Source organism: Nymphalis io, chromosome 9, assembly GCF_905147045.1.
Source record: "Nymphalis io chromosome 9, ilAglIoxx1.1, whole genome shotgun sequence".
Taxonomy (NCBI): domain Eukaryota; kingdom Metazoa; phylum Arthropoda; class Insecta; order Lepidoptera; family Nymphalidae; genus Nymphalis; species Nymphalis io.
Window position 1 is genome coordinate 8,678,969 of NC_065896.1, and position 18,941 is coordinate 8,697,909.

The 18,941-nt window shown below is 32.6% G+C and overlaps 1 protein-coding gene across 3 annotated transcripts in view; it reads right to left on the reverse strand.

The window, feature by feature from the left end:
• Positions 1–602: 602 nt before the first annotated feature.
• The window catches only part of LOC126770574 (cytohesin-1), a 41,917-nt gene continuing 23,578 nt past the window's right edge, over positions 603–18,941 (reverse strand). For all 3 annotated transcript variants that reach the window (XM_050490036.1, XM_050490035.1, XM_050490038.1), the window contains 7 exons: positions 15,897–16,029; positions 9,417–9,615; positions 8,913–9,174; positions 6,193–6,311; positions 5,206–5,317; positions 3,928–4,058; positions 603–3,791 (listed from right to left, as the gene is read on the reverse strand). In XM_050490036.1, coding sequence (XP_050345993.1) covers positions 3,653–3,791; positions 3,928–4,058; positions 5,206–5,317; positions 6,193–6,311; positions 8,913–9,174; positions 9,417–9,615; positions 15,897–16,029 — 1,095 coding nt within the window. In that variant the 3' untranslated portion in view covers positions 603–3,652. The remainder of the gene's footprint in view (positions 3,792–3,927; positions 4,059–5,205; positions 5,318–6,192; positions 6,312–8,912; positions 9,175–9,416; positions 9,616–15,896; positions 16,030–18,941) is intronic.

Consider the following 18,941-nt stretch of genomic DNA (forward strand, 5'->3'; position numbering starts at 1 on the left):
ACGATGACCGTTCTAGCTGCATCTGCGTACTTTATAAAAAATAACAAATTTAAAATCTGAATTCTTTATTACGTTGTAATGTTGACTGCTAAATATAAAATATCTGTGGATAATTACGTATATGTCGACCTCACCTCTTCACTTACCTTGTCACTACGCGTTTGAGTGTAAATAAGTTTTAAAATATGTTTTTTAACGCGAATTAATAATCTCAAAATATTAAACATATTTTGTTACTGAATTGCGATATATTTGGATTATATGCGCTAAAATTAGCTGTCATAACTTATTTAGACTTCTTACAAATTAACTTGACCGAAGTATTCGATATAATCTATCTCTATAAAATATAATTTCTCAGTCTTTCTATCTCAGTTTTTTTTTTATTTCCTAATAGCAGCAACGTTATTCTTATTATCATAGTTATTAAATACTGACAATATGCTTTAATGGAAGCAAACAGTCATATATATTAATTATCGTAATTTATATTCAATATGGCGAACAGATGGCTCATAAGCTGATTTATTTAAGAGTTATTATATTCATAGATCTCAATAACTATTATATTTTCTGGGTTCATTAAAATAAAAACAACGCAATAAATAATGATAATAATGTATTTCTTTCATACAAAATTATTTACATCATTATTATGCACATATCCGTTGTCATATAAATCATTACAATTACAATTGAGATAAATTAATATATTTACGCAAATTTACACAGCTTTATTGTAACTAAACTAACTTAAATAATTACAGATCGTTAGGCACCTTTCCCTAAATATGTGATTATAACCTAGAAATTATTATAAATCTTATTTACATACAGTTTTTCGAATATGTTATGCAAAAATTTGTCAGATTTGCAGATTATTTCTGATACAGGCGAACAATAGCTACCATTAAGCAAGTGACGTTAAATATTGCATGGAACAATGAATAGTTAGTAACATATAAATAAATTACTCATTTTTTCACATACTTACAACGTTGCAGAAGTTTTCGACTGACATATTGTTGCATAACAATAAACAATGTTCATTTAAACTTGCAACATAACGAAATTATTTTTCGATTTTCCTTCAACGCAAACGTAACTAAGCTATATTCGTTTTCGGCCCAAGTTACGTAAATCTTATATAAAGTAAAATGTGAAGAATTCAAATCAATTTTATTGAGTTAAGAAAAGATTTTAAAAAAAATATATAAAATTCGAACGAAATGTATCTGACATCCAAATACAAAAAATAAAAAAAGGATAATTGAAAAGTTATCTTACTTTATAAAGTTTTAATTTTGTTTACACCGTTTGGATCGAAATAAATATCTGTGTGCCGAATGACATTGTATAATATTGATAATCTGTTTTTAAAAACGACGAATTATACCAAGAAATTGATTGATTGATTTGTTTCGCTCAGATTATTGAGTACACTCAGAAACTTCCTGTCCGTTTCTGAGCTTGAAACTTTAACTATGTCAGTGTTGAAATTGCTTCATTTAAAATCCATATTTTTTTTTATGAAAGAGTATATAAAATAGTAATGTTCTTACTGTTTTTAAGATACTATGTCGAAAGTATCAGCTATGTATGAACGGCATTGTTATTATCTTTACACCAAACAAATTGAACATGTCTAGCGGTACAATCTTTAAGTTCATTAAAAATACTCCCATGAGCTAACATAAATTCTATTATAGCATTAAAAATAATCTTGTATTCAGCTATATGTATAAATAATAATCACTATACTAGAAAATAGGTTTAAAAAATGACTCATTCGTTTATGAATCTTAAATTAATATGAGAAATATAAAACAACATATACTGAATAATTTCCTAACCCTTTTACGTTCTAATCAAATCAACTATTAAGCCATATTTACATAATAAGATTTAATATAACTATGTTACACTATAATAAAGCTACTGCTACACTAATCATTTTTTACATAATGTAATACTTTCAATGAATACAAATTTCAACTAATGAATATATTGTGTATATTTATGGTATCATAATCCTATGGTTAGACCTCTATATGGTAAACCAATGTAACAAACGAATTATTGTCAAAGCAACGAGAAGCATCAATAAATTTGTAAAACCCTATCTATATATTTCCGAAAAAAAAAACAATCACATTATATACTTCAAATAAGAAATCGCAAATTATTTCAATAATAGGGCGGTAAACCCATATTATCTCTCATCGATCATGTCATAAAACTATCAATATTGTTAATACACATACAAAAATTTCACACAACTACGAAGTAATAATTACTTTGAACAATTACATAAGCTCAGTTAAAAACTTTCAAAAGAAAAAATATAAGTTCAATATGAAATACTATTAAATTATTTTGTGATATAATCGATTCAAGATGCAATAGTTTACATACATATGTTTCAGTCTTGCGTTTGTTATTTACATGGACAATAAACACCGACCATGAGCTACGAGCCCATGATGTATGAACATATTGTTCGATCAACTACAACTATAATCACTTGTCGTAGAATTGGCTGTAAATATCACAATTTTATTCATGTTATCTCATTGTTACGAATGAAAACTAATGCGTAATTACTACGAACTCGTGACAATAATTAGGGTCACCTTTCATACTAATTTCATGTTATTTTCAACTTATATTATTCATCAAGATTGTTCTGGCTGGTAGAACTGTGTAAACAATCTCTAATCTTATTGTTTTAGCAGCTTCGCAAAAGATTTCTTTCGTAACAAATCAGTTAAAAGACATGCCACTATAACTAGATGGACGTCTAACATCTTGAACATGATTTGCGGTACACTTCAAGTCGGGCCATCAGTGCAAAGTATATTAATATTGTTTCATTATCGTTATATATAAAAAAAAAGCAGTAACAAACACCTTGACAAATTTTGTGGCTGTTAACCTGTTTCTGTGCCAACACGCGATCGAAGTCTGTTAATGATAGATGTTGAGATACTTTTGAATGACGAGTGATGTTCTTTGCTCTGTTCGCTATATGTTGTCCAGAGACCGAATTTTAATTATATATCGAAATCAAAATGCCATTCAGACTTAATCCAAGTACAATCTTTCTATTTATGATTTGCACTGATGGTCAAAAATTTTTTTAATATCATAAGTGAACTCATAATAATGAATATATAATATATAATGTATATATTACTCCAACTGACCGACCAATGTAAAAACACGTTTAATTTCATCATTGACAACTGACAACTGAGCAATAAAATTCAAGAAGTTGTCTTAACAAAATGTCTCCTTAGTTCCAAATCCATTTTGTTAACGCACTTACACATTTAATTTGTGATCACTTTTTCTATTATTTATTTACACACAAACCTTAACAATGAACTATATTCTGTATCATAACTGTAGTTGCCCTTTCTCTTGTTTTATCAGAAAACAACACCCCATAGTAACGAACAAGTCTTCGATGCTATAACGTCTATAGTTCATAAAAGAATCTCTAGCTTTTTACGAATCAAAATGGTGTTCTAAAACGTGATAGGCCAAGTTCAACTCTTGTATAGTTCACTAGTTTTATGAATAGTATCTATAGTGCGAACTAGTTCGAGCTAGTGCGCCCTAGTGTTCGCTTAGTGCGGAATACTGCACGCTAGTGCGAACCCGAGTGCAAGTTGTGCTGAGCTTTCTTCTTCCTTTGTGCGAGCATGTCATAGAATGGGTTGTGACTTATTGAGCGCCGTAGACATTCAATCCACTCGTCACGTTCCTCTGCAGTAGCCGCAGACATTCTATAGTAAAAAAAAGATTTTTTGTATCGTTAAACAATATTGCTATATAACATGAATACAAATATTAATCACATTGGAAAGTTAAATGTGATTATATCATAATGATTATGGTCTTTAAATATAATTATGGGAGTACCTGTAGACCGTGTGCTTGCCTTCCACCACCTTCCCCTCGGAGTCGGTCTTGCAGGCCTTGATGAGGTCGGCGCCGCCGCTGGCGTACAGCTCGAGGCAGTGCGGGCGCTGGCGGTCGCTCGCAGCGCGGACCTGGAATGAGTTGGCATTATATAAGTGTCATTGAGCAAATAAGTATCACAGTAAATTGCTTATTAGAAAAAAATATAATATTTCAAAGGACCTTTTTACTGTTATTAATAATTAATTACTGTTAATTTGGTTGTAACGGTTGATAATTTATAATTGTATGCCTAATTAATTTCCAAGAAATAGGTTTAATTAATGTAAGTATATATAATAGGCCGTTTTATGGCAGCAATGGTATTGATCCAAAAAAATTAAGTGACTCATTGTTATTAAGCTACAATTATTCAAAATATTAACAAAAGACGAGATTAACCAAATTTAGAAAATGTCTTCAAAGGCGTAATATGTCTACTATTTATAGTATAGAAGAAATAATTTATATTATTACAAATAAAGAAATGGCTCTATAAATGCATTCTGCCATGAATGTATAACAATTAACTTTTAAAGCTTAAATAGTGCAAGTAATTTTTCTTGAGAAACAATTTAGTCATTGATAATAATTAGAAAGTTATTTCATTTTGTTTTTACAAACACATTTGTACCGGTTAAGCAATTTACTAAAAAGGTTTTTGTTTAAAATAGAATATTTTTTAAACATTGTTAGTAAAACACTGATTTCTTTCTGTTATTATTGATTTGACATTCGAAAGACACAGCATTGTTGAACCAATTACACTGTAAACAACGTTTATAAATAAGGCCACCAGTGTTTAATTAAACAGTCACTAAGCAATCGATACGGTCGATAGTTTTTTGTCACTTAAGCGCCCTCTTTATTACGAATCATAATGTCAATTATTATCTGAAGTTGTTTGCTTTTTATGAATCAATTTTTAATCCTGTAAATCCTCTCCCTCCACCTATAGTCCCTCTACTTCTTTATCCGTTACGATGAATTGTTTGGTTTTAATTATAATTATGTAACAAACAAAGACAATTCCGCATTTAAAATGTTAGTAAAGATCATTTCTCATATATCTTGTTTAAAAGAATGACCCAATGAATATTCCAATTATAAATGTATTAGTAGAATTACTTAAATAATTTTAGATGAAGTTGAGAGAATTTTAAGGAATATTAATGGAATTCTTATATTGGGTGCGCTAAAGTGTTACTATATAATTATTATTCAATAAATACTACTTACAGATATATTTTCTAATGGAATAATGCCCCTCGGCTCTTTATCCGTCGTGTACTCGAAGTAATAAAGGCAGTTATCATTCAGTATGAACCATCGTCTCTTCCAGGACTTATACCTGAAATAATAAAGAATGTTTTTTATTAGCAGTAAGATACGCAAATGCAGTTTGCAGCTTACATCTGTTGCATGATCGGTTAAAAATAAAAACTAAATTGTTAGGGTCATTGTCACAGTATTGGCTTTAGGCTTCAATACGAAAGCATATATTACTCTTATGTTATGTTTGCAATGTTGTGGTACTTGTACGCAAGTTTGAACTGCCCCAGTACAACTTCCAATTGTCTAATATTTACAACACGTAAGTTTTTTTTTTAATATAGAATAGGAAGGCGGACGAGCATATGGGCCACCTGATGGTAAGTGGTCACCAACGCCCTTAGACATTGGCACTGTAAGAAATGTTAAACATCGCTTACATCGCCAATGCGCCACCAAGCTTGGGACCTAAGATTTTATGTCCCTTGTGCCTGTAATTACACTGGCTCACTCACCCTTCCAAACCGGAACACAACAATACCAAGAACTGCTGTTTTGCGGTAGAATATCTGATGAGTGGGTGGTACCTACCCAGACGAGGTTGCACAAAGCCCTACCACCAGTAATGCTAACTTGAAGATAGCATTAAATTAAATATCGTTATTTAAATAGTTAGTAGTGCTTACCACTCAAATTCCACGTGTTTAGTTGGTGTTTTTAATAATTTATCTTTTGCTGTGCCTTGAAGGAATACCGTATATTTCGTGATGAACGAAAATCTACCACACTTGTATTCACAAGCCAGCAATATAAACAAGGTCTCCACAAGAATTAAAGCAACAAATATTCAATTTAAAATAATATAGACTAACATTTAATGATTATTCGTTTAAGTTTATTATTTTATATTATGTGTTGTACACTATAAAGATAAAGGGAAGTCTGACAACGTACCTGCCACCCTGTTTCCACAGCCAGCCCTCTTTGTCAGGATTGAAGAAGGTATGCATGAGATCATTACCGTCGTCTTCTGGTATTTTGAACGGCTCCGTCTTTATAGACTCGTATAGAGACTGAAAGAAAAAAATATGATACTTGACATATATTTCAATTAAGCGGACATATATATTTTCCAAGGTGATAGACATTTTCAATTTTCGCGTCTTTATGTAGCAAGTCGAACGACCGTTAGTTTCTAACCTGAGTGTCTAATAGCTTCGATTATTCTAGAACACAAACCTTCTACACAACACAACTATATAAATAATTGTTACATGAAAGTAAAAATATGAACACGTGTGTGTGACTATTGTTTAAAGACACAGTAATTAACGAGTAATAAAGTTTTCAACAATGATAACTGAGTATCAACCTACTTGTATCGAAAACCGTGCCACGACTAACTTGTCAAATAGAATGTTATCAATGTATTTACTAAAAGTATAATAAAATTTTAGAAACTGGTATTTTCGATAGTGAAATAAATCATAACGACTGGTTTAATGACTGAATGCCATTGAAATATTAAGGACATGTGTTACGTCCATACATTACTCAATAAATGTCACAATTAAATTATGCAATTAAACTTTAATATTTATAAATTGAAATGATTTTATTGTAAATTACTACTTTAAATCATACTTACAAATATTGACACTAATAATACAAATCGAAAAGAAACATAAGATACATACAAGTCGGAAGTCGCGACTAGTGTTGAGATAAGAATTTGTTTTATTGACATCACTATCTATAACGTTTCATTATCGGAGTGCGTCATTAAGTTTATTTTATCGAAATAAACAAGGTTGGGTCAAAGTAATTAGCTCACTCTAAATAAATATATTAGTTAACAAATAATATTAGATAATTTGTTGTTTCATTTATTATGTAACTGTTTTTTTTTTTTGATGAAGGGCGAAGTTTTCTCGGTTGTTTGTTTGTTATTTATTTATTTCATACTTGACTTGATTTAATAAGATAATATCTGTAAACTATATACGTTGCTAATGGAATGTATTAAACAAATAGTTGTTACGAGTTATGAAGAAAATGTTGCCATGATTTGTCATAATGATAAAAGGTTTTTTAATAAGGATTAAAAAAAGTAGCGCATACGTATATTTTTTTAGTTCTAATAAGTAAATTGAGATGGCCTAGTGGTAAGAACGCGTGAATCTTAACCGATGATCGTGGGTTCAAACCCGGGCAAGCACCACTGAATTGTCATGTGCTTAATTTGTGTTTATAATTCATCTCGTGCTTAACGGTGAAGGAAAACATCGTGAGGAAACCTGCATGTGTCTAATTTCATTGAAATTCTGCCACATGTGTATTCTACCAACCCGCATTGGAGCAGCGTGGTGGAATAAGCTCCAAACCTTCTCCTCAAAAGGGAGAGGAGGCCTTAGCCCAGCAGTGGGACATTAACAGGCTGTTACTGTTACTGTGAAGTAAATTTTTACTCCGTTGTATTTGTTATACAATTTTTTACCTTTTATTTTTAATACCCTAGTGCTCGACTGTTACCAGATCTGATGAAAAGTGATGATACAATCAAGTTGTCGAGTGCTTGCCTGGAGAAGACTATTCGCATTGCCTATTCATTATGTACATATATATTCTATCGATCACAGACTGCATTTACAAACAAAATAAAAAAAATGTTTATCGTCCATATTAGCAATAATGTCCACGAATATCCATTAACTGAAATATAATATCCCCCATATTATGATGTCAAGAGGTTAATGTTTCAGCGGGAAAATGGAAGCAATCTTTCTAGGCTTTTATGGTTATATGTATTTCAAATTTTGAAATATATATATGTATTACAGTACTCAATGTAAATATAGAATTTATACTACAATTTTACGTTTCCGTTGTAATATTGTAGGCAAAGCAGTGTTCTACAGATATTACCAAGTTATAATACCGTTATATCGATGGGGGGATAACTTGAGGAAACTCGATTGCACCTCGTTGACAAGGAACGGTAAATGTTGCGAATCAACAGATAATCAATTATAATGAGTTATGTCATGTGTTAGAAGATTTTATTTAAATTATATGATTAATAAAAACAGTGACCTCTTTGTTTGTATATTATCAGCCTGTTTTGAAACGATTTAATTTCGTCATTTAAATTCGTTGTTATCATAGATTTCTCAATTTTATGACGATAAACAACAAATGTTATTACAATCAGTATACAAAATATTAAACAGAAAGGAACACATGTCTTTTTTTATAGAATAGGCAGGCGGACGAGCATATGGGCAACCTGATGTTAAGTGGTCACCAATGATTTAGACATTGGCATTCTAAGAAATGTCAACCATCGCTTACATAGCCAATGCGCCACCAACCTTGGGAACTAAGATTTTATGTCCCTTGTGACTATACTTACACTGGCTCACTCACCCTTCAAACCGGAACACAGCAATGTCAAGTACTGCTGTTTTGCGGTAGAATATCTGATGAGTGGGTGGTGGAACCTACCCAGACGAGCTTGCACAAAGCCCTACCACAAGTATTTGTAGTATGTTCAATTGTACATTGATATTTCTTGTGATACCGTTATTAAAAATATATGTATCGCATTAAAATACATTAACGATACATGTCAATTACATACCATAAATTAATAAATTTTACTATCGATTACCCACCAAGAGCAATTCTTGAGGTAGATCGCCACCGTTGTTGATGCCGCGGTTCATGGCTACGAACTGTTCCGGTGTCGGCTTGTCCTTCACACTGGGGTTGTGTAGTGACGTATTCAGCATGATTATCGCGAAACTGAGCACGTAACACGTGTCCGCGTTCGTGAATATATCGGGGTTCAGTTGGCAGTAGCGTTGAGCGAAACTCTCCATCATGCGGTCGATCTTTTGCGCCTCGCCGGGCAGACGAAAACTCCATAGGAATTGTCTGTAATTAGGACATCGTTTTGTTAATAAACACGGCTACTTACCAAAAATGTTTAAATTGTAAATATTCTTTTAGCACGAAAACTTATAAAATTCGTCAAAACAAAAACAACTGAGTAAGGCTTATTACAAAAATACACAATTTCATAGGCAACTATAATTTTACAGTTGCCTGTATCATTAAAGTTAACTTATCGTTAGCACTCTTGTAATCAAGCAATTACCTCGACCCTTATAACGTACCTCAACGCCTGTACAAGTATCAAGTCCGTGAAATCGTGCAGCTCGACGAATGCCCGGAGCACCGCCTCGTTGAAGTCCGAGCGCTCGCCGAGGTAGTCTCCTATCGCTGTTTTACTGAGCCCTTCCCCTTTATGGAGAAACTGCGCTACGTCTTCCGGCGTCCTTTGCAATAGTCCGTTTTCATATAGATATTCGATACCTGGAATAAAAGATCACCATATAAGCTTCTATTGTATATATATATCTGCATTAGGAGAGATTAAATTAACACAAGACATTGTAAGTTTACGGCATTAATGTGCGGAGGGCATATGAATTTATTTTATGAAACATTGTTATCCCTTTAGTATCCCTTAGCTGGGCGTTTTTAAAAGTTAAAACGCCTGTAATATTATTTTAATGTTTCATCTATGAAAACTATGATGTTGTGTATATATTGTACAATTAAGAGAGGTCAGTCACACTTCAACAAAAGCAAACAATACAAAGTATTTCTGTTTGATAGGAGAACTAATACGTGGGTACGACATAAGTTTAATTTAGAACATAATAATACAGAAACGGTCTTTAACAACATAATTAGTCATATAAGCAATCTTTATACATAGTGTAACATTAATCATTTATCATAATCCATCCAAAATGTTTAAGGAGTTGTATGGAGCAAGATTGTTTATCTAGAAGAAGTCTTTAAAATCAACACAGTCCATGTGTTGTACGTAGCAAGTAAACCGAAAATTTATAAGATCGCGTCCGTCATCTGCATGTCGTGAAAACTATTCTCAAACGTATGAATACGATACTAAAATATTCTATTCTATTAACTTTTCACGTAAGCTTCTATACAAGGCTCTTTCGACTTGATTCTGAAGAATTTAATAAAACGTAAATTTTACCCCGACAGAGCGGACCTTGAACTGTGTTTCTGTGTGAATTCTAAAAATAACGAACTTAACACTAGAATTCATTTTTATTTTAAGAAGAAATAATATATATTGCAGCCATCACCACCTTACTGTAGGTAAATGTTAATCATTTTTAAGCTGCTGTTGGCCGACTTTTTTATTTAAAATATAGTTTAATAGTAATGCAAAGCCTTCTTGATCGCTGTAGCTACATTGTAGGCTTACATTACAAATCCAATTAAACGAGTTTTTATTTCAAATGAAAATGATATTTTCTTTTTCAATTTAATATAATACTGACGTCAATACTCTTTGCAAATTTAATTCTAAAAAACGCTTATACAACGTTGGATGTCAATAGATAAGCGTGTTTGATATTATGCCAACATAAAAAGTTTATCAGCTTGACGTCACGGGATCCTTGAATCGAGCTCCTTTCCGACGTCATACGCCTTCCTTATTTAGATTAATAGTCGCTCTAAATACAAATAATAAAAATATATCTTTATCACATATATTATACATAAACATATTTATGAAAACAGAGAATTGCATTTTCAAATTCAGAGAAAAAAGTCAAGTTTTTTTTAATTATAGTTCATATTTATAGCAATTTGTAAGAGGGTTTACAAAATTGTAAAATATTGAAGTGATAAAAAACTCTTTATCTTGGAGGTAATGATGTAAAAATAGATGTATAATCGCTTATAGTCAGTATCTCTGCGTTACGTGTGTTCATAATGTCGAGGCATGCAGAATTGGAAATGACTATGATAAATTATCCGTTGAAGATAGATGCAGGACCAATTGCGTCGGACGTTTATACGACGTTTATACAAAGGGTCGACAACAAAAATAACGAGCTCGCTTGTTAGGAGTTGCAAGCGTTTCTCCTTCATTACCAAATTGAAACAACTTCGTTGCGCGAATTCTGAACATGCAGTGATTTTATTAGCCTTGATGAACAATATTAATGATGATAAATGAACCTTTGGCGAGACGTAAATGCGTTCAGATGTTGCTCCTTCGTTCTTATAGAATGAAGGTCGATCAGTCGACATTATCTTATGTATTAATTATACCAAAAAATAACAGTTTGTGGTTAAGAAAGGTATGAAAATATTAAAAAAGTACTAGACATAAAATCATAGATATTGCTAGGTAAAAAATATAAGCATTTGTAATAATTGCAAAATATTATAAGTATCTTTAGTCATTATACATATTTAACGTGTAACTATTTTTGTTTTACTCAATTGTGATTTTCGATATAAATTAAAACATGTCTAAAAGCTGCTCTCCTAAGATTACAGGAAAAGAGTAATTGTTAATCAGCCACGTTAGACGTTGACGTCATAGCAAGCAGGTAAAGTCTAATTGACTAATATATTTTTTTAGTTTTTTACCTCACTTACCCAGAACCATTAAGCTTTATAAGAAAATAACTGGTATTTGAGAATTTGATTATTTTTATTCTATTATAATTCTTTATAAAATAGAAAATACCATAGAACTGTACACAGACATATATTTAGAAAATACTAAACTAAATAAAAACTATTAAATAAACAATATAGAAACTTAGATGACACTTTTCATATACGAGTAACGAAAGACTACTTCGATTGGAAAAAAAAACTTGATGAAAGATGTTTAAATGAAAATCAATTAAAATAGCGATTATATCATTTTACCGTTGTATATTTTCTAAGTAAAATAAATTCTAAGTAAATAATTTCAGTTAGTGACATGGAAGTTATATAGGAACACATTGTCACTTCCAATATTTCCCTGAGGAAAGAGTCGTCATCAGAATGTGTTGTATGCATTATGCATTTGTATTGCACATGCAATCTATCAAGTTAGATTACACAATAGAGTTAGAAACGCAATCTGTATGGTACTAAGTATACATATTTTGTATAATATAGACTAATAAATATAAACGTATCACGAGTTAATTTAATAACGAAATAAAAACAATATTCTTACTGTTGATTATAATATATTTTATAATAACACGATCTCTGGAATTGTAATTCATACAAGGCATTATTTTAATAAAATTCATTACTATAACTTTGTACAGTTTTTATAAGCATATCGCCCTCACGGAGTGTGAAATTTATTAAAATTTTATATGGTATTTGGTGAAAAAGCGTAAATTGCTTCTATGTGTTACAAATAAAGAATATTAAATAAATGAAAACATTCACAGTTTACGTACATTTTTCGGCTACATTTTTTGGTTTCGACCAAAACGGTCCACAGGTGATCTTCTAGCGTACGTAACACACCTCTGGGGTGAAGCTATCGACAAGCATGGAGAATCGTTGGCTGTCAGCCTCGATATCTCCAAGGCTTTCGACAGGGTCTGGCACAGAAGTCTTCTCTCCAAGCTACCGGCATATGGTCTGCCTGCTCAGCTATGCACCTGGATTGCCAGCTTCCTACACAAGCGTAGCCTTCGTGTTTTAGTAGATGGTTGCGCTTCACAATTCTATGTAGTGAATGCTGGGGTCCCCCAGGGATCTGTGCTATCTCCCACACTCTTTCTTTTGCATATCAATGATATGCTCTCCCTTGGGAACATACATTGCTATGCAGATGATAGTACAGTGCATGGTGGATACCACGGACGCGCAGTGGCTGGGCGGGCGGAAACTGATGAGAGGCGGGAGAATCTTGTCATTGAACTCGATAGGACGTTAGATCTCATCGCCAAATGGGGCTCTGATAATCTTGTTGAGTTTAATGCCAAGAAAACACAGGTATGCGCTCTCACGGCGAAAAAGTCAACATTTTCCCCTCTTCCCTCCCTCTGTGGTACTCCGCTGGTGATGCAAAGCAAAATCGCCATGCTGGGGATTGACGTTCGCTGCGACCTTAGTCCAAGGGATTACATCGAGGCTGTTATAAAAACAGCTTCACGGAAACTCGGAGTTCTGAACAAGGTGCGGCGCTTTTTCACGCCACAACAACTGTGCCTGCTGTACAAAACACAGGTACGGTCTTGCGTGGAATATTGCTCGCACCTTTGGGATGGCTCCGCTAAGTACCTACTTAAGGCCTTGGACCGGTTGCAGCGACGTGCCGTACGCATTATTGGCGACGTAAAGGTCACAAACACCCTTGAACCTTTACAATTGCGTCGTGAGATAGCAGCACTGAGCGCTTTCTATCGACTGTATCACGGCGAGTGCTCTGAGGAATTATTCTCTCTAATTCCTGCTTCCCCCTTCCTTCTTAAGTCCACGCGAGCTGGTTCTCGATGTCACCGCCTAACTGTGACATCAATTCCATCGCGAACAAAGAAATTTGGCAACTCCTTTCTTTGTCGCACTTCCAAAAAATGGAATTCCTTACCAGCTCACGTATTCCCCTCCTCTTACAACCCGGGTTCCTTCAAACGAGGCGTGAAGAGGCATCTTGCGGGCCGGCAAGGCGAAGGCGGCTAGTGCAGAACGTTTTTCCCATCTGTACTGGCCGTCGTCGCGTTTGGACTCTACTACCACTTACCATCAGGTGGAGTAGAGTCATTTGCCCTCCCGGCGATATAAAAAAAAAAAAAACATGCTGCAAGTGCCAACATACATATCAAATTTAAAAAACCAATAATGCGTTTTTTTTTTAGGTAAGGGTGGTAAAAAAAAATCATATACCATGTAACGGATAATTTCCAAACTATTGTCGAATTTTGTTCCTTACCATAAATTTTATGTAATTGGAATTGAAAACAAAGTATCTTACTCTTTTTTTTTTGAATTTTTATTAGCAATAAATTGCTGGCGAATTTCAACCAATGGGCGACTACTAATTTATATACATTACATATACAAGCAACCATTGCGGACGTTATTGTCCATTAAAATCCTTTCCTTTACAATGTTGTCTTAAATATACAAATATCTAATTCGAATTTTAAACATATCTAGAGGTTATTTTTGAAGTAATTAATGTTAACTGTCATATTTCAATGTCTAATAACCTTACAACTTTTCAACATGTAACTTACAACATGTAGCTTACATAAAGATTATAATCAACGACAAAAATAGGTTTTAGTTTTATCAATTGCATTTGAGTTATACAAAATCTATTTTATACTGGAGTTTCCAGGACTTGTGCAGAAAATGTAATACCATGTCCCCATTAAAGTCTCCATTAAATATATTACAAACCAACTTGATAGTAAACGAACTTTGTGACAATTTTAATTAATTGCAACGCAGGTTGCCGGGATTTTCCATTAAAGAGAGCTCACTACAAAGAATTTAAATGAGACGTACAACTGGCCTCAATTTACGTCAGATATTTCATTCAATGCATTGTGAAGTACAACCTTTTCACCTAAAGAGAGGGAGATTAGAGCGAAATCCTTAGAGACGATGCATTCCGACTAAGCTCTATATTCAACGTGTGTTTAATTTATCCCTGAAATCTCCATTCCTAACAATGAACATTATGATAAAGGTCTGAACAATGGATTGGGAGACTTAATAGTAAAACCGTCACCGAGTACTTTAAATCTAAATAGACATTTATTACATAAAGTTGTTTTGCGTAATGGATAATAAATTTAGACATTAACAAATGTAAGCTGTTAAAATATCTCTTTTGATTGGCTATATTTCAAAACGTTCGACGCTCGTTATCTTTGAATGGTACTCAATGACGGAAGGGTTCGGTTATGTCAAGAGGAGTTAAGTCAACGGGAAGCTGAGAGTATCCGAGATGCTCGAGTCTGAAGTAATATCAGCAATTTCTGCGTGGTTTAATAAATTTTATAAATTCTTTAAAAAAACTTAACCTACTTCCTATTTTCCTCTATACATGATTTATATACAAAAGACTTTATGCAATTTAAGTTGTGATTACGCGTTCACATGACAGGTGTAAAAATGCTAACATAGTCGATTTACTGTGTATGTCAACAATGCAGACTGTCCATCCGTGGGAACGGCGCACCTGCTGAATGATGTAAACGATGAAGCAAAGCCTTCATACAGAATAACCGTGTAATAATTCGATTTCACGTCATTTTATACAAAGCCAAAGTTTGCTATAAAAAATCTCGGTGGTAAAAATACGTTTATTATTCTTTTTATGAAATAGATCGGTAGTCGGACGAATGGAACACCTGATGTTCAACACCGCCCAAAGACATTGGCGCCGTAAGAAATATTAACTTTTCCTTACATTGTCAATGCACCACATACTATGGGAGCTAAGATGTTATGTCCGTTGTACCTTTGTATCATTCACCCTTCGGTACACCAATAGTAAGTATTAGTTTGGCGGCAGAATATGTGATGAGTGGGTGGTGAAGTGGGTACCTACCCTGACGGTCTTGCACAAAGCCCTACCACCAAGTATAATACGATGTGTGTGGCAATTACGGCTACTTCTATGCAATAGACAATATGCTGCTACAATATAATACACTAATAAAAACTCAATATATAACTTCCTTGCTCGGAGACGATGTCGAGGCCATTTGGGCCAAAAGCAAGTGGTTAATTCGAAAAATATATATATGTATATTTATCACTTATAAGCGTTTACAATGCCTCACCTTTCTTAGGATCCATATTAAATTTCTTCCTGCCTATGCTCATCTGTTTGGCTTTACTATTTTGCTTGCACTCCTCCTGGCCGTCGAGGGCCTCCAACTCCGCCACCACCTCACCAAGCTCATCTTTGAGTTGCTAGAAATAAAGGAAAAATATTTCAATAAACGCCAATGTTTCAAGTTCTTACTCTTATTATTTAGATTAAGCTTATTTTATGTTTATGATACACATTTAAGCTATAAAACCGTACCTACTAATTTGTCACATATTCTAGGAATAATAAAATTAACAAGGGCACATTATTGAATTCGGCAAACACATTAGCGGACACGCAACATTTCGTTTTTGTACAGCTACTTTTGTATAAATTATAACACAAAAATATAAAAAAATCTACAAATACGCTTATATATTCAAGCTATTAAACTTAAAAAAATATTTTTAAGTATGAATAACTTAAAATTTACAATTAATATTTTTGGTGGTCTATACGGTTTAAGATGCTATTACGTATAACTATTTAGACATACAAGTAATTTAGTTAACATTTATTCGGTAGATAAGAAATATATTCACATCATTAACGGTATTACAAAGAATACTTAGTTTCTTTCCGAAAAGAGCGATCGCAACTTAAGATTAATTCGGAGAAAAATTTTGACACACGTTTTTCGATTTTAATTTGGGAGCACTCCATACTTATATTGCCACAACACGCTAAGCTTTTCCCACTTAAACGTCATATCAATTTATGACGCATTTCTTTGACTCGACTGAGTCGGACCGCAGCGACAAGGCAAACCGCAAATTGACTGGGAATGCAACGATCGCTTTTGAAACATTTTACGGCTAATCAGACAACGACACATGTACGAATGTGATCTTATTAAAAGCATCGACTAAATTAGATACGATGATAAAATATTACATTACATGGAATGGTGGTTTTAAGCACCGTAAGTTTATAATAAATCTATTGAAATTGAATCTAAAATATTTGAGGTAAAAATCATGAACTAAATTATATTATAAACTATCGAAATTTTGTCCTTTTTTTCTATATTAAATGGTCCGATTACAATTTGCGTAAGTTAGAAATCTCGTTACATTTTTGCAATTAAGAAACTATGCCAGTGATTATTCGATGACATTTGTAGCAAAAACGAAGACATTAATTATATTTATCATTATGAATAAAAATATATATCATCGAGCAAACATTTAATGTACTTTACATTGACATACAAATAGTGTGTATGAATCATCATGGTCATATTTTACAATACCAAAACATTTTCATACGAATGCAAATAAATGATATGTAAATTTTATTGAAAACAAACTCCTATATCGTTATTTTAATTAAAAAAGGCATTGAGTCTATTAATTTAAAATATGCACTGAACTGTTTAATTATTACAGTATCAATGGATATAAATAATATTCGACAGTGAAATATAATTTAAATACAGTAAAAATATTTATAACATATAAATATAATTTAAATAGATAGACATACTTACAAAATATTTTAATTGTCATGAAATTAAATTTATTAGATAAAACTTTAAATAAAATTATCTATGTGCATAAGAAACGTTAAAAGTCATATAACCAAGATAAATGTAAAGTACCTATTCCATAAAAAATACTTGAATAATTAAAACATTACAGATCTGATTGCAAACTCCGCAATTTTAAATGTGATTGAGCAAAACTAAATTAGGTATCGGAGAGTTGTATAATGACCGGTGATATTATCACAAGTATTAACCATCATATAATTACGGTTCATACAAATATTAAACGCTTCGTGGCGAAATAAAACAGCCGCATACATCCATAAATAAGTAGAACTACTATGAATTTTTAATGAAAAATTTTCTTTGTTTATTGCCAGCCTCTGTGAATAATGTGTATTCTTATTCATGTTCTTATATATGTGTATATTATAACTTTATTTTGTTAAACCACTAATATAAAAGTAAGTTCCCATAGTGTTTATTTTAGAGAAGTATTCCTTTTTAAAATATCTAAAAATGAGTTATCTTGTTGAAAGATAAAGGACTGGTATCACGTCAAACAATTTTTCATACGAACATCATCTATCACAATGCACAAAAGATATTCTACATTCACTACCGCTACAACAAAAGTAAGTCGCAAATAATGGCGAACATCGCCGGGGCAAAATTTAACAGCGAACAATTCGTTCTTTAAAATTACGCCTAGACAACCCCGTTTCGACATAGGGTGGTACAAAAGAACATAGCCTTTTGTATTTACTACCAAAAGAGGATAATGGAAAGGCAGTAAATTTTAAAATTTAAAAATCTGCATTTTTACTCATCCGTAATATTTTACGAAAAACCTTTTTCGAAAATTTTCTAGCACTTATCGTTAGCTTACTTTATATTTTACTTAAATTATAAAATATTATTTTAGAACCTAGATTGTAGTATGGTGCTAAAGACATTACCAGTACACTACACTTAAGTTCCGTGATGAAGGTACCATTTATAAGATATTTTGCTTTCATATATATTAAAATCACATTATAATAATTACAATATCCCCAAGTTTTTGGCACAATATTTAACAAATAAATTTCAATGAACGAGTTTAATGTCGCACAAATAATAATGTATTCGAGCAAGGAATGATAAGTAACCAATCACACAAATTGAAGGCAATTATATGTATCGGTCTCATAGCACATTTGAAAGTAGACCACAAGTAAATAAGTAAGATAGTTGACGGTCTAAATCAAATACTGCGCAATTTGGTTCTACTGACCACAAATGTTTTTTTTAAATATAACAAGCATAATACATTAATAATGGTATCATAAAATTTCTATACAAAATGATAATTACAAACACTGTAGACGCAGGCAGCACACAATGCTCGGCCGGCTACGGTCTAGCGACGCGCTAACATCATTTGCGGTCGGCAACCCATTCCCCCAAGGGACATGATATCGGTCTTCCTCGTCTAGACAATGTTGTGATGACAAAAACATCGCTTACAAGATTTAAATTAATTTC